Source organism: Mercenaria mercenaria, chromosome 6 (assembly GCF_021730395.1).
Source record: "Mercenaria mercenaria strain notata chromosome 6, MADL_Memer_1, whole genome shotgun sequence".
Lineage (NCBI taxonomy): Eukaryota > Metazoa > Mollusca > Bivalvia > Venerida > Veneridae > Mercenaria > Mercenaria mercenaria.
In genome coordinates, this window is record NC_069366.1 from 65,236,644 (window position 1) to 65,253,465 (window position 16,822).

Here is a 16,822-nt window from a genome sequence, read left to right on the forward strand (position 1 = left end):
GAGCAACTTATCTCAATGAGTAACCAAGTTATTCAAACAGTAACCAATTTATCTCGAAGATTAAACAAGTTATTTCAAAGAGTAACCAAATTATCTCTAAGAAATCCAAGTTATTTCAAAGAGTGAGCAACTTATCTCAATGAGTAACCAAGTTATTTCAAAGAGTAACCAATTTATCTCGAAGATTAAACAAGTTATTTCAAAGAGTAACCAAATTATCTCTAAGAAACCAAGTTATTTCAAAGAGTGAGCAACTTATCTCAATGAGTAACCAAGTTACTTCAAAGAGTAACCAATTTATCTCGAAGATTAAACAAGTTATTTCAAAGAGTAACCAAATTATCTCTAAGAAACCAAGTTATTTCAAAGAGTGAGCAACTTATCTCAATGAGTAACCAAGTTATTTCAAAGAGTAACCAATTTATCTCGAAGATTAAACAAGTTATTTCAAAGAGTAACCAAATTATCTCTAAGAAACCAAGTTATTTCAAAGAGTGAGCAACTTATCTCAATGAGTAACCAAGTTATTTCAAAGAGTAACCAAGTTATCTCAAAGTGTAACCAACTTATTTCAAGGGAGTAAGCATGTAATCTCAAAGAGTAACCAAGTAATTTCAAAGAGTAACGAAGTTATCTCAAAAGAGTGACCAAGTTATTTTAAAGATAAGCAAGTTATCTCAAAGAGTAAGCAGGTTATTTCAAGGGAATAAGCATGTTATCTCGAAGAGTAAGCAGGTTGTCTCAAAGAGTACAAGTTATTTCAAAGAGTAACCAAGTTATATCAAAGAGTAACCAAGTTATTTCAAGGGAATAAGCATGTTATCTCGAAGAGTAAGCAGGTTGTCTCAAAGAGTACAAGTTATTTCAAAGGGTAACAAAGTTATATCAAAGAGTAACCAAGTTATTTCAAGGGAATAAGCATGTTATCTCGAAGAGTAACCAAGCTATTTCAAAAAGTAATTTATCTCAAAAAGTATGTTTGTTATCTCAAAGAGTAAGTTATTATCTCAAAGAGTAACCAAGTTATTTCAGACAGTCACCAATTCATTTCAAAGAGTAAGCAAGTTACCTCAAAGAATAACCAAGTTATTTCATAGATGAAATAAGTTAACTCCCATATAAAGCAAGTTATCCAGAAGAGTAAGCATATAGAGTAAACAATCTCCAAGATTAAGGAAGTTATTTCATAGATAAAGGTAACCTCTTAGAGTAAGATTATTATCCCATATAGTAAACAACTGTCAGAGTAAGCAAACTTTAAAATATTGTGTAAAAATGATTTATTTTTCATATACGAAACACCCTAGAGTACACAACTTTTACTACCAGTATTACTTTAAGGTATAAATATAACACATCTTTTAACTCTTGAAAAATAATTTATATCACTTAATTATAAAGAAATAAACATAAACTACTTTTAAATACTTAAAAGTTATTCAAACATGGTATTTTAACTAATATATCATTACAGATGGCTACAGTAACAAATTTTTACTACCAAATCAACACAAGAACTTCAGGAATTATCTTTTTCCATATTTTGGTAAATTAATATTTAACAAACAGTTTTGGAAAATGTTTTTCTCCAATCAGCTTATTACTAAATAGAGTCCCAAGTGATGTAAACAGATATTATGTAAACCAGCCACAGAAAATGAATGTCACCACATGTCAAAAAAGACATTTAACAACCGACACTTCAATGTTTTGTCAGTGAAACAGCATGCAAGTGATTACATAAAAAACTAAAAAATACTGTTAACATGTCTATAGGTTAACAATTTTAAGTCCTGACAGAACAAGAATAATTATTATATTATTCTGATCTACACTTAACAAATCTTCTTAGGGGCTGCTCGGACCCAGAAGTTAAGGTTGCTGACTTCAAATCACTTGCCCCTCACCACTGCAGGTTGCAAACTTACTGCGGGCATAAATTATTTCATGTGAAAAAGATATCTAGTTTGTTTAGGGGAGGTAAGTAGCTCTACACATCTGCCAACCCACAATGGAATAATGCTGAAAAAGGCATACACCATCAAATGATCTATAATTGTGTAAATGTCATGTTAAATCAAACCAAACAAAAGAAAATTTTTATATGCAACACTTAGCTTTTTGTAAATATCTTGATAACATTACATTTTGAATCACATTTCTGAAATTTGGTGTACTTTTAAACAATATTAGACTGCTAATGTGACAAGAAATTTCCACTGAAGAATTTAAATCATCTTGTAATTTTACTCAATTTACATCCACACCTATTTTTTTCAAAAGTCACAAAAATACATCAAACTGAATGTACATGTATTATATCTTTTAAACAAGTAACCTTGAAATTACCACAAGAACAAACCCCCATCATTTGTTTTGTCAAGGCTGGAAAGAAATGATTATTGTGAGCATATTGGCATATTTTCCTGAGAAAAGTATCTACACCTTTATGTCCATTTAATAAAAATTCACTCATTTAAAGCTATTCTCATACATATTCCTTTACTATTGTAAATATCTTTTTATTTTCATAGCGTGATGTACAAAGTTTAAAAAGTATCTCTGATGGAAAATAACAAAAGAAGTGAAATCCCATCCTGAATACATGTAAAACATAATAGTACACAGGCGCACATTTAACTGATACTTTCAAGTGTCTTTGAATGAAATACCCAACTCTCAAAGTATTCTGACGTTAACAGTGTCTCAGTTTGAATCATTATCTTCCATGTCATGTCTGAGATCACTCCAATTTACCATAAAAATGCAATTTATTCATGAATTTGTATTCTGTGACTTTTTCAAAATCTGGTAAAGTATTTAACTAAAAATTATGTGACTGCATTATTTTAATACTTAAGAAAAAAGATATAGGCAAAAAACTAAATTCTGCATTAAAAGATCTGTCAAGTGCATGACATTTCATGGCTAAATGTGAACATTTAATGGGCCCTATTATGCATAATTAAAACAACTTAAAAAGATTTGTTAAGTGTATAAATAAAGACTCCTTAGAAAAAGTTTGCTTATATACATGAATGACCACTCATTTAAGCATCAATGGCTCAAGCACAAGCACAAGCGCTGCAATTCCTATGGTTCCAAGCCGTTTTTGTTATATTTTCTGTCCAAGTCACTCCAAACCCTCGATAACTCATATGTTTTGCTCATCCCCTTGCGACTTCCAGCAATCAATGTTTTACTTTAAACATCATATGAATGTAGTCATGGACCAAAGTAAGAGTTTACCGATGTCAAGCAGTTTTGTATTTTACCAGCAAGTGTAAAATAACTACCGTAAGATTGTCATGTGACATCTTTAAAGAATTATCTTCTGCAGCTATATCTGTTTATAAAGTAAAATGGCAAAAATTTGAAACCTGTGTGGTCAGTATAACTCTAACCAGTCTACAGTAAAATAAATATCTATAAAAAAGTCAATAGCAAAATGTGTAACATAACAAAAAACAACACAAACCTGAATATATTGTAGTACAAAAAACAACATATCTGTTATACAGACTTTTATATACATAAAAATCATACACCACTTTTCAAATATTTACGATACCTCAAACTGGCTTACTCTCCCTCATAAAGGACCCAACAGCCCCACCCCTTAACATTTTTTTGGTAATACCATAATATAATTAATCGTAAAATCGGTAACAACTGTTAAAATTTATTCATTGAAAGTTTAACTTAAAGTTATATTCACACTTTTTTGTAGGTGGTTTGTCCCTAATGAAATGCTCCCATCCCCCTACTCTCAATCCTTTTGCAAAATGCAATGCCCCTGAGGAATTTATTTGGGAACATACTACCCAGTTTTTCACTCATTTGAAAGAACATAATCCTATTCCTGATGATCATAATTAACTACTTACTTTCAGAAATGAAATAATTATGTTTCATTCCAATGTGACATATTCTAAGTGCAACACAAAATTGAAATGAGCCACACCATAAGAAAACCAACATAGTGCATTTGCAACCAGCATGGATCCAGACCAGCCTGCACATCCGCGCAGTCTGGTCAGGATCCATGCTGTTCGCTAACAGTTTCTCTAATGCAAAAGGCTTTGAAAGCGAACAGCATGGATCCTGACCTCCTGACCAGACTGCACGGATGTGCAGGCTGATCTGGATCCATGCTGGTCGCAATCGCACTATGTTGGTTTTCTCATGGCGCGGCTCGAATGAAACTGATACACCACATGTGAATTTAAATATATTGTATCCAACAATATAAAGTGGGAAAAAACATCAAAATTAAATACCTAATGAAATTTACTATAGATAAAAAAGAAATATTCACGGTGGTTTTACTTTTGCGAAAAATGCCACATTGAAAACATTTATGTCAATCTGCATCATGTTCTAAAATCAAAACAAAATCTAATATTTTATGATTGCAAATTCTCAACCCTTAACATGCTGAACACAACTGATTCTGCCTTTTGAAACCAGTGTAGATCATGATCAGCCTGCAAATCCATATACCCGATTTTGAGTGTATTAATTTAAGTAAAACACAATTTTTCTTTACATGATCTCGATTCTAATATGCCCTTTATCTAAAACATAAGCAAAAATATAGTAGCGTTCTTTCTTGGTCGCAACAAAGACATTGGTGTCAACGCATGTTAATGTGACATCATTTAAGTGTAAGCATGTTTTAATAGAAACAGGCATATATATTAGAATAACGGATAAAAATTTTTATAGCAGTCCCTTTATTTACTTAAAAATCAGCATTATTTTGCACACTCTTTTATAACGTCATCTTGTATTAAAGCGAGTAAATGTGGTGTATTTTTTTTTTGTGGTATCCTGATATGTGATTTTTTTAAACAGAATTCTATTTAGCTACAAATGAACACTTGTCACAAGCGGCACAAATGGATTACATTATAATGTTCATGTTATATGGAACATTAACACCTGTTTAACTTGATTACTGTTTTGGTCCATTGTCTTTTTTGTATGCTATCAGAAAATCTCTGTTGACTACAACTCTAACAGACCCATAGGACTCAAAAGGGTTTGGCATCAGATCTGAGTACATCTTTGATGTTCTTGATGTCAAATCAAGCTCAAACAAATTTCTACAGAGTTCAGTCCCTTCCTCCACTGTAGGGTCATCACTCTCCCCGCCAAATGCAAACAGTTTATTGTGAAAGAGAGTTAGTCCGAAGTTGTAACGTTTGAATCCTGATATTTTTGCATACCTCTCGACTTCTTTTGTATCCGTGTTATATCTGATGACCTCGCCAGTTGGGTACATAATAAATACATTTCCATCTATATCCTGAACACAGCGGGAGAATTTAGCTGGCTCAGGGAGGCAGTCAATGATTGTACATTCATTTGTTGTTGTGTCGAAACATTGTACACATGCAGCGTGATCACAGTCCTTTAACCAACCTCCAAACACAAAAATCTTGCCTTTATAGGCAGCTGCTGACAGGGCATCGACAGCACAGGTAAGTTCACCAACCTCCTTCCAGGTTTCTTGTGCTATGTCATACTTCTCTATACTGTGGTATGTAACGTCAGTGATTGGATCGAAACCTCCAACGACATACACTGCATTTCTTTCGGCAACCATTGCATGTCGTAGGCGCCCAAAGTTCATTGATCTACAGTGGATCCAGTCACGTCGCCCGATATGCAGCTTCAGACAGGCAATAGGTCTCTCAGTTCCACCAGAGACGTAGATGTAGTCGCCATAGACACAACATGAAAAGTAACGACCTATGTTGCTTGGCAATGTGGGCATCGTGTACCACTTTCGCTCAGTTGGACTGTAGCAGTACACCTCTATCAGTTTCTGCTCACGACCCTGTGGAGTTTTCCCAATCAGTACAATAACCTGTAAAATATTAAATTTATTGACACAATTTGTTAAGAAAATGTGCAAGCTTTCAAATGGCTCTGAAATATATTAGAAGTAAGTTCAATACACAGTTGATTTTTGTGAATAAAAATTTTATTTAATCTTCTCTAAAGCAATTATTATTTTCAAATTGTTCTTGCTTTACAGAATTATAAAAATTGTTCCCCAGGAAATTTCCCTCAAACAATTTATCTCATGTCTATAAATTACTGTCTTCATCATATCTGTCATCATGATTTCAACTTGAAGTCACAAAAAACTAAAATAGTTTCTATTTTAGGCAAAATATATTGTTTTTGTTTTATAATATAACAACTTAATGGTAACTTGAAATACATTCCAATATGTAAAAAAACAAGATAGTATACCTCCATTTTTGTTCCAGATCTTAGTGGTATATTATAAAGCTCTCTTCTTTCAGGATAGAGATGGTAATCTAAAGCTTGTTTTACAAGACCAGTACAGGTAGAGTTGTTTCTCACAGCCGGGTTAAAGTCTACCTTCTCCAGCAGGTACTGCAGGCTAACTTGCTGAAGCCGTAGTTGATCAAACACGTCGGCCAGGTAGGAGATCCTTTCCTCGTCTTTCTCAAGCCAGCGAAATACTGCATCACACACATTCTCTTCATTTGACACAGTCAGACTGTCATTTGATATAATTGAAATAAGTTCTTCTTTTTCTAGTGCTAGAAATTCATCAAGTTGCGAAATTATTTCAAATTCTTTGAGTATAAACTCCCATGACGTTTCTTTAAGTTGTTCACAGCTCAGACTCTGAGCCAGTCTCCAGATTCCTATACAGTTCTCTGCAGTTGTCTGCTCCAGTAGAAAACTTTCACATCTCTCTTGAAGACACTGTATTTGCAACAGTACCGATGCTCGAAGCAGATCCTCAGCATTGTCTATTGTAACACAATCTTCACCAGAATATGCGAATGATAGAACATTTTCAAAGATCACAGAGCTGATGTCTTTAATGCAGACAACATTGTTCTGACATTCTTTCATACCACTAGAAAACATGGCATGGAAGTAATCAGAGAATGCTGACAAAATCACTTTGTGACATTTAAAAGTTTTCTTCTCCACCTGAATTTCAACATCTGTATACAGACCAGCTGTGTAACTTTTGTAGATACCATTCTGCAGGCATCTAGCTGTGCTTTCTTTCCACTCTTCAGAACCAGACATGATTTTTCTCTGCTTGGTTATAAAATGAACTCTGCCATGTTACTCCTGTAAGAAAAAAAGAAAAATTTGATTGACAATATAGAGGATAATTGTTTGTTTTTCATGAATATAGAATATAACTCACTGAGAAGTGAGAAAATTTCAAATATTTTCATGAGCGCGTAGCGCGAGTGAAAATGTGAAAAAATTTTCACTTTGAGGTGAGATATATTCTATATTCATGAAAAACAAACAAATTTTCTTTTTATTTTATGCTTAATTACGTTGAGATATGCATTTTGCAACAAATTTTAATCTCAGCGCGAGAAACAGACGCGCAAAAACGGATATGACGTCAGGTGTATTGTGACGTTAGAAAGACGCACACGACATTTTATTTTATTAATTGCTGCATAACATTATGAAATTCTTATTTTATTTATTGCTGCATAACGTTATGAAATTCTTATTAAGTAAAAAAAATTTAAATCAAGAAATATGCTATAAAGAACAAAGTGCAACTACAAATTTCATCCTGTTGTAAGCAAATAATTTAAAATTTATACACAATGTACAAGTACATCGGCAAAGCTGCATCATTTGCAGTGAGTGATATGGATTATATCTCATTGATAAAACACAGTATTTCATCAGTTAGCATAAAATACATTGTAAATACAGTGAAACACTGCTCGCTCGAGCATCGATGACTCGAGCACCCGGGCTCGCTCGAGCAATTCATGTGGTCCTGGCCGATTTCCTTCTACTTCTATGTGAAATTACCATGGCTGGGTCGAGCATCGATAATTCGAATGCTCGGGCATGACACCTGGTCCCTGTGTATTAATTTACTCTTTGCTGCTTATGGCAAACTCGAGCAGAGGTGTCAAAATTTTTCACACCTTAGGTGATCGGTTAATTCAACATTTTCGCACGTTGTGAGAATTGCATGGTCTATTCCCCGACTATCTTAAATGTTAGTTTGTCGGTATATTTGATCTGATAATGAGATTAATTATTAATGAAAGGTGGAAGAAAAATTTTATTGATCAAAATTGTTATTAATTTATCACTTTTTTCTGCGGGATCGAGAAAATAATTACAAGATCTTAATATTTTAATCAACAGTTGTTTGCATGCAAATAAACGAAATAAGATAGCCTTTTCATAAAATTGAGACGATAATTATGAGATCTTAATTTGGAGAAGAAAATTGCGAATTCGATTATAGTATTTCAAATAAAAAATATATTAAAAAAATGTCTTAGCTGTTTCTTCACATGTGCCAATTACGATCTATCATAAATAACGTTTGTAATAAGTTATTTTTTTGAAAATGTCACGAGTGTGTTATTATTACGCATCACCGTTTCCTCTGCATGGGTCGGTTTTCTTGTGACAGGGCTCATGCATGCTACTATGAGTTTATGTTGGTCACATTCCTGTTATGTTAGTAAATGTTGCTAATGTTTAGATGGTTCGTGATATTTGTTTCCTGAACTGTTTTGGCTGTTAATTTGTACATGCATTTATCTGTAATGCTGATGCCCTTAAAGGGCCAAGATTTGAAATAAAACTTGAAAAACTTGAAACTTGCAAATGGTCTTGATGACAGTTGGTAAAACAAACTTCAATTTTCTTCGTATGTTGGTCACTGTTTGGGTCGCTCGAAACCATGGATAACTCAAGCATTTTGCTCATCCCCTTGCGACCTCGAGCGAGCAGTGTTTTACTGTACCTATATAAATTCTGTAAAAAAATCGACTTGTATTTCACAGTTAAATATGAACAGGCAGAAAAAATTCCGTATTGTATCTTTTAAATTGTATGCTGCCGGACTACTTTCATTAATATGCATGACCCCGAGTCAGTGACACATTGCTATAAATAACGCACATGAAATCTTCACTTAGGCCACACCAAATTGATAAGTTGTTCATCAGATTTTTTTCTGAAAAATTTGAGGCGGCGAGCGAAAAACTAATTTTAATATTTTTTTTTGGTTTTTGAGAAAATCAGGAGCGAGCGAAGAGTGAAGAAATATATTTGTCTTCATTTGGCTCTCGACTGACTAATAAAAACCTTAAAATAGAATGTATAGCCCTTTTAAATTAAAAAGTAAGTCCCCAGGGATTGAGAAAATCTGACATGCAGTCGCACAAAAAAGCGAACTCGGGGGAAAAAAGGTAATAACATTGTCATACAGTACACTATAATAAAATAATGCATGCTTTTGAAAATGCTGTTAGAAAATATGTAATAAACAACAATGCATAACCTTACACCATACTTATCACATACATGTGACTTGAATATTTACTGCTATGAAAATGTAGCATTCTTAGCTAACTTTACAAAGTTTTTGATACATCAAATATCTATGTGAGTGTTACTAGATCTATTAAAGCTTCTGATTTGAAACTTAGAACAGTTATTTACTGTCAAAGTCTACACCAGGAGAAACACTACTCTTAATTCTGAATCTAGACAGAGTTATGCCCCTTTTAAACATAGAATATTTTTAATTAAGTTTTATATAATGACCAATAGCTCTGTACTTTAATAGCTTCTGACTATTATGCCCCTTTTACTGGCAATGCTCTGATTCAGAGAAGTCGAGCATGATGTCTTATGTACAGCTCTTTTTCTAACTTTAAACTTTCAAAGTCTCAATTAAAGTCTGAAATGGAGATTAACGTGCATAAACATTAGTCCACTAAACGACTGGAAAATTTGAAAATCAAAACTGTCCTGAAAACAACTCGTAATGTAAATTCCTTACCCCACCAACTTTCATATGCAAATGCTGATCATTTGGACATGAAAAAACAGAAAACAGATAAGTGACATGCATCAATAAGTATTTATCCTTACCAAAATAATGTAAATTGATGTTATCAAACAAATTAGTATGCTTTTCTTCTTCCAGATTTCAATGAAATAAATCGATTTTTGGGGAATGTAATTTGGTAAACATGTCATTTGAAGAAAATGGCGTAACTGCATAAAGGGGAAATAACTTTAATCCAACTAAATATAAGTGTTATGATTTATTATAGACGATGTGGCGTAGTATGTATTTATTATTTTGATTAAAATCCATTTGAGAACAATCTGGGACTGGAATTATAAGCATTTATACACTTTTACGTCCGTAAAAAGTAGCGCACCAAAAATTTTTGGATCGACTTTTTTCAATGGGGCTAGCGCAAGCCAAAAACAAAAAAAAATATTTTTCTTGTGTTTCTGAAAATATACGAGCGGCAAATCCGATGAACAACTTTTTAATTTGGTGAGGCCTTAGTTCCATTTTAATACTGATAAACATTTAAGATTTCATTCAATAACAAAACAACAAACAAAAAGGTAGAGGTATAAATAAAAGTGTCATTATAACAGTAGCTAGATCTGGGATTTTGTATTCAGCTCTTGTGGATTTTGCAAGGTCGAATCACACTCGAGCCAAATACAGCATCCCAGATCGAGCTACTGTTATTAAGTGAGTGTTATAGTAACCCTATTATATAAATCAATCAAAAATTCTGACATACATTAAACATGTATTTTGACTTTGAGCATTGCACTTAATCAACCACTATAGCTAAAATATAGTTCACCATAGAATGAAAATAATAAATTTGGTCCTATATTTCATCAGTGAACCACAGGCACTTGTCTAGATGAGAATATTATATCACTCTTGCAATGCATTCATGATTTAACTATTACACATCTGACAATTTGTACTCCAACCTTAATTGTTCTCATCCGAGCAATTAATTATATTTTATTCACTGATAAATACACATTTTGATAATCTGTACTAAACCTTAATTATTCTCATGTGAGTGATTACCAATATTTTATTCACTGACAAATTTATACGCATCTGATAATCTGTACTCCAACCTTAATTGTTCTGATCAAAGCAATTACCTATATTTTTGTAGTCTCGCTCAGTTTATAAAATATATTAACTTTTCCATGGGCTTTCATGCCGCCTGATTGGAAAAAAAGTCAGCGCTCCAGATAAGCTTTTGGTGGAAATAGGTATTTACCCATCAATTTTTGTCTGAACTGGGTACTGGGAATCTGAATTGGGTAAAAATAATATTATTACCAAGGCTTTTCAAAAGTAACTGGGAATTTGCTAGAACCAGTTGGGTATTTCACCAATCTTGCACAAACAATAAAGTGTTGTTTTTTTTCTTGTGGCTAAATTGTACTGGATGAAACATGCTTACTGTTACTGCATATACCATCAACCAGGTTTGACTACTTTTCCACATGCCTGTAAGGAAGGTAAACATGTGTATTTTAATATATAGTTCTAATTATGTGTTATTTTAACCAATGATAATTTTTCTCCCAACATTCAATCTTTTCAGAGAAACTTTCGTTCCATTGTACTCTATTTTTGGCACTTTAAATGCAGTCAGAGATCAATTAATCCACAATATGATGAATATCCCAAACAATGTATTCACCGCAATATTGTGCTCTCTCGTAAGATGTCAGCCAGTATCAGTTGCACTTTATTATCACAAACAGATAAACTGTTATTGCTGAACAACAAAATATTCTTCTATTTTGTTTGTGCTGCAACAATGTTCTTCTGCAAAGTGGTCAGTTTATCTGCGTAATTTTTTGTTTACAAAGCGTCCAAATACCACTGATCAGACTGAATGGTCATGTGCTTTTACTTATAAATAGACACCTGTTTTGCAGTAACGTATTTTTTTACGTATATTAACCAGTCTGTTGTCTAGCGTTAAAGTTTTCTACCCATTCTATAATATGGAAAATGAGCTAGCAAGAAATTTCGACCCCAAGACATTTCAACCCCAAGAGACAATTCGACCCCAAGACATTTCAACCCCAACTCCTTGGACATTTCGACCCCATTCAATGATATGCCTGAAAACATCTAAGAATGCCGTCATTATTATAATTAAGCTTTAATCTATAAATAATTGAGCAATTTCAAAATGTAATAACGCTTAATTACCAATTTAATTTAAAATGTTAAAATACGGTTATTTTCGCGAAAATAAGATTTTTTTTACAAAAATGAGCCAGATCTATTTGTCTAAATTAATTTATTTTTTAAAATTCTTTTTTTTTTAATTTCTTAAAGTCTATATTAGTACATGCCTTCATATGAAAAAATGAGTGATTTTTATCTCACAATACCGAACAATACCGAAATAATCATCATTTATAAATTATTAAAATAACGGGATTTATGTATCAACCGCGTTTATTACGTAAATAATTTATGAACAAATCGTTCTGATTATCTATCTTAAAATCATCTTAAAGACTATTTTAGTACACGGCTATATTAAAAAAAAAAAAAAAAAGATTTTTAAATCATGGGCCGATTTCGCCGATTTTAATTATGAAAATAACTTTAATAAAGTCACATCTTTAATACCTCTTTATTTATTTATTTATTTTTATTTGACTTTTTTTTTTCGAAAGATATATGCATCTCATTTCTATGGGATTCAACCAAATATAAATAATTATAATGTAACTCAAAGAAGTTTAAGATGTCATCATCTTCATTATATTGATATTTAAAATCATAATCAGAAACGCGTAATCTTTTGATTGGATTATCACACCTTGATTAATTGTTTGATGATATACAGCAGGTGTGCATTTATCTGCAGTGTGCATTGCAATTAACAAGCGATTGTGGTGACATCGGATATTTATAAACATGTGTCAACATTATCTTTAATTTGGGCGAAAATGTAAAGAAAACAATAGGAAATTAAACAACATATTGCTTATTTTCGCATTTAATGTTATTTTCGTACGCGATTTTGACGCACACATAAAGTATTTGCTTTACAGAATATGATTTTCGTGTTTTACAAACTGCTCTTTTCTTTTCTATGTACGACATTCCTTCCAGTTGTAAAATATCAAACACGAAATCCCCGTTTCTGCAAAATGTAAGAATATGTGAGTACTGTTCTGTTAAAAACCGGGAAAAAATTATTATCATATTTCATATCTGTAAAGAAAATGTGAATGGAAAATAAAATGCGTTCACGCAAAATGACTTTATACGAGACTGAAATTCGGTGACCGCGCGGGAAATTTCCGTTACCGAAATACACCCTTTTTTTTATTAATAAATGGTATTTTTGTAGGGTTTATTGCAGAAATCATTCGTGTATAATATAAATAATAAGTTTCAGAAGGATAAATAAAATTCTTTAAGCAAAAAGATTTTATAAGAGATTGAAATTCGGCGACCACGCGGGAAATTGCCATAACTGAAATACACCCGTATTTCTTCAACAAATGGTATTTTTGAAGTGATTTATGACTGAATTCAAACATATAGATCATAAATTATTATTTTTCAAAAGGAAATTAAAATACTTTTGCGCGTTACGTCTCGTACATGATTGAAAATCGGCGTGCGCACTGGAAATTTGTACATTCAGAATTTCCATGTCCTAAAATATTCTAATGTAGACAGGTATTTCTTTAATAAATCGTATTTTTAGGGTTTATGATAGAATTCAATCATATCTCAAATAAATAATTAATTTACAAAAGGAAAATAAAATGCACAAAACGTTTTTATACGGAGTTGAAAATTTGTTGAGCGCACGGGAAATTTGCGCACTCGTGGATGAACCACAATCACCATAATTTTGTTAGCTTTTAAATTAAATAAAAGCTTATCATATTTAACTGCACTTAACTTGTTAGACATTGTTTGTCACATGTCATTTGTGTGTGCTTACAAATATACTGATTAATTGATGTAATCAATAGGTGTGATAATTCAATCAAACTCTATCAGGACTAATCAAAGGACATTATTCGTGCTTTGGCAATAAATGCAGTAAATGTTTTTATATTCATATATAAACATGATATAATTCTTTTAAAAACTGTTTTTTCATAATATATTTTCTTCTTAGATTATCAAAATAACATGAAGAAATAACTCAATTAGTTCCAATAATAAACATACGGCCGATCCTTTCCGACCAGCGCGGTTTATTCACTGACATGTATTTAAAAATAGAATATTTATATAGATCTATATATTCATAATTTCTAAAATATGTAAAATGGAAGAAATATAAAATGAAAACATACAACTATTTCTGAGGGGTCGAAATGTCTTGGGGTCGAAATGTCTTTGGGGTCGAATTGTCCAAGAAAATTAAATTTTGGGGTTGAAATGTCTTGGGGTCGAAATGTCTTGGGGTCGAAACGTCCAAGATTCGAAAATGAGATGCGCAAGTGAATTTTAATGAATTGGGTACTAGAAATTTTAATTGCATTTCAGTACGCACATTGTATAATTTCAATTGGATCTTCTGCAGCTTTATTGCGTAAATACTCAAATATGCAGCTTATCTGGAGCTCTGATAAAGTGTTAGAACATGATTGGTTATGAACAAAAATCAATGCAAATCTTCATTTAATCAATGACCAGCACTCATAAAACTGCAGATGGATGTTGTTCTGTTATTTACAACAAACTCAATCTTTGTGGAAAATACCTTACAAATAGTAGTATCAGATGTCAAGTTCCTATTATTGTGGCCCTGACTGTCGTGTCGATAAAACACTTCCAACAAATATCGTTAAATCAGTTAATAGGTTAGTTTCTTTACCATTTTGTGCATACTTAGATAAACAGTAAGACAACATTTTTCATGTAATAACTGTCACACCATAACATATATTTGTCAAGATGAGTCAGTCTTAAAGTAAATTTTGACACTGATTAACCAGCAAATTATGCCAATGGGATATCCGATGACTATGCAATTAGCATTTACATCAGAATCTTGTACAAATTTAAGAGATCCGTAATCTGTTAACTAAGACAACTAAGTGTATGTATTTAATATATGAAATCAGAAATAAATATCTCTATCAGTTGCTAAGAAAAACATGAAATTACCTTTTCCATTTTTTCATTAAAAATTCAATCATGTCGGTAGGCGCTTGAAAGTGCTAACTTTTCCCGTCCAAACTACATGTATCGTACTGTATCCGTACAACAATAAGATAAGACTGACTGAGCTTTTTATCCGACTACTGAAAACAAGTATAAACAACTAACAACAAATATATACGAGCTGTAGATAAAATTATTTCATTAATACATAGTTTAAAACAAATTACCACATAATACTTTTTTGCTTGCATATTTCATTAACACTAAAGTTATTTAACACCAGGAGTTACAATGTAAATTACAGTGAATGTAAATGCCGTAAAAATTGACGGATATCTAGGGTCGGTTTTTAAGGGAAGCAGTTCTTTGAAAGCCTAATGTAGTAATATTAAAGTTATTTCCAATATTTGCGGGAGAGCTCCCAAGGTTTGACAAAGTTCTGTGACCTTTTAAAGCCAACAATTAAATTAGAACAAACAATGATACAATTTACGCTTAAAGCATTTTATTATTTCAATTGTATTGTCGAGTAAGGTTTCCATTTATTTACCCTGGGCTGAAATGAAAATCCGTCTGGCTGGAATGTCCACAAAATCGTGAGCTATTTTGTACGTCATGCATTGTCATTTCGATTGTGGTCCGTCGGGATTCAAGTGCGTCCTATCCAAGGTGTTCTAGCATGGTGGAGACACTGCTAGTGTCGTTATGATTATAAATTTGTCCGTGACATATCTGGCAAATCTCCTATGTATCATGCCCTGGATGTGTGTCTGTTCCTTGCTATACGGGTTACAGTTTGCCGAGCAGTACTCCAGGTTATGACTCACAAGTGTTTTGCAGAATAAAAAAGTGGAAACCCACTGGTCGCTCAGACACGACAAAAGATGAAAATGTTTCAGGCCCGGTTTGACGGAGCTTTTCATAGATGGACGTGGAGATGCAAGCTACTATCCATTCCCTCTAGCCCCGGGTTGTAAGCCTCATGAACAGAGTCAATCAAACCGAGTCTGCTATTTTTATCTGTAAGTGCCGTGTGGCCGCTGTAAAATGTCTCTCCGTACTTGAACTTAGTGTTGTTATATTTTCTGATCCTTTGCGATCATGGAATCTATTCAATCTTTATGTATAATAGACTTCCTCTTAAGCTTGTGCTAAGGGGCACGAGAGGTGTTGAACAGTTCTTTACCTCTTATAAATAGACTCATTCAACCCGAATTTATTGTTTTTGCTTGGTTGCAATCTATGCATCCAAATGAATTTCTTTTAGATTTTATTACCATTTACCTCTTCATTGATGATATGCAGGTTACAAGGTAGGAAGTTAATTTGTCCTGTTACCCTTTTTCGTCGTCTTTTTTTTCTGGATGGAAGCTCATACCCTTACATTTCACCCATTCTGCAAGCTTGTTCGGGCTATCCTATAGTTTTCGGCAGTATAACCGAGTTAAAATTTCTATTCCCTGTGCAATAAACATTCATCTGCAAAATGCCTTGATTTGGATGAAACCTGTTGTGAGACTTAAAACTGTTTTATTTGATTAAACGCCTATTTTAACGTAAAACACATTCAATGACGTTTACAAACACATAAAAAAAATTACGTATAAAAATTAAGACATTTTAAAGATGTAAGAAATAAATGAGCATAAATATCATTGTGAATAAAGTATTTAGTAAGTATTAAACAAAAGATCAGGCATCATATAAATTTAATGAAATATTAGAATATTAAGATACAGTAAGATAGCTGTTTTGTTTGTAAGTGAAATATTGTGACATGTCCATAAGTCCATAAGTTATTACAAA

At 32.6% G+C, this 16,822-nt stretch overlaps 1 protein-coding gene across 2 annotated transcripts; it reads right to left on the reverse strand.

Moving 5' to 3' along the window:
• Nucleotides 1-1,263: 1,263 nt before the first annotated feature.
• LOC123548563 (kelch-like protein 24) lies at nt 1,264-15,145 on the reverse strand. Of its 2 annotated transcripts, XM_045335918.2 has the most exons (4): nt 15,020-15,089; nt 11,313-11,359; nt 6,268-7,134; nt 1,264-5,875 (listed from the first exon to the last, which is right to left on the reverse strand). In XM_045335918.2, the coding sequence occupies exons 3-4, from the start codon at nt 7,087-7,089 to the stop codon at nt 4,958-4,960; spliced, it is 1,740 nt and encodes a 579-aa protein (XP_045191853.1). In that variant the 5' UTR covers nt 7,090-7,134; nt 11,313-11,359; nt 15,020-15,089; the 3' UTR covers nt 1,264-4,957. The 2 variants fall into 2 exon arrangements, with proteins under 2 accessions (XP_045191853.1, XP_045191854.1); XM_045335919.2 differs by lacking the exon at nt 11,313-11,359 and having other exon boundaries at nt 15,020-15,145.
• Between the last annotated feature and the right edge of the window lie 1,677 nt (nt 15,146-16,822).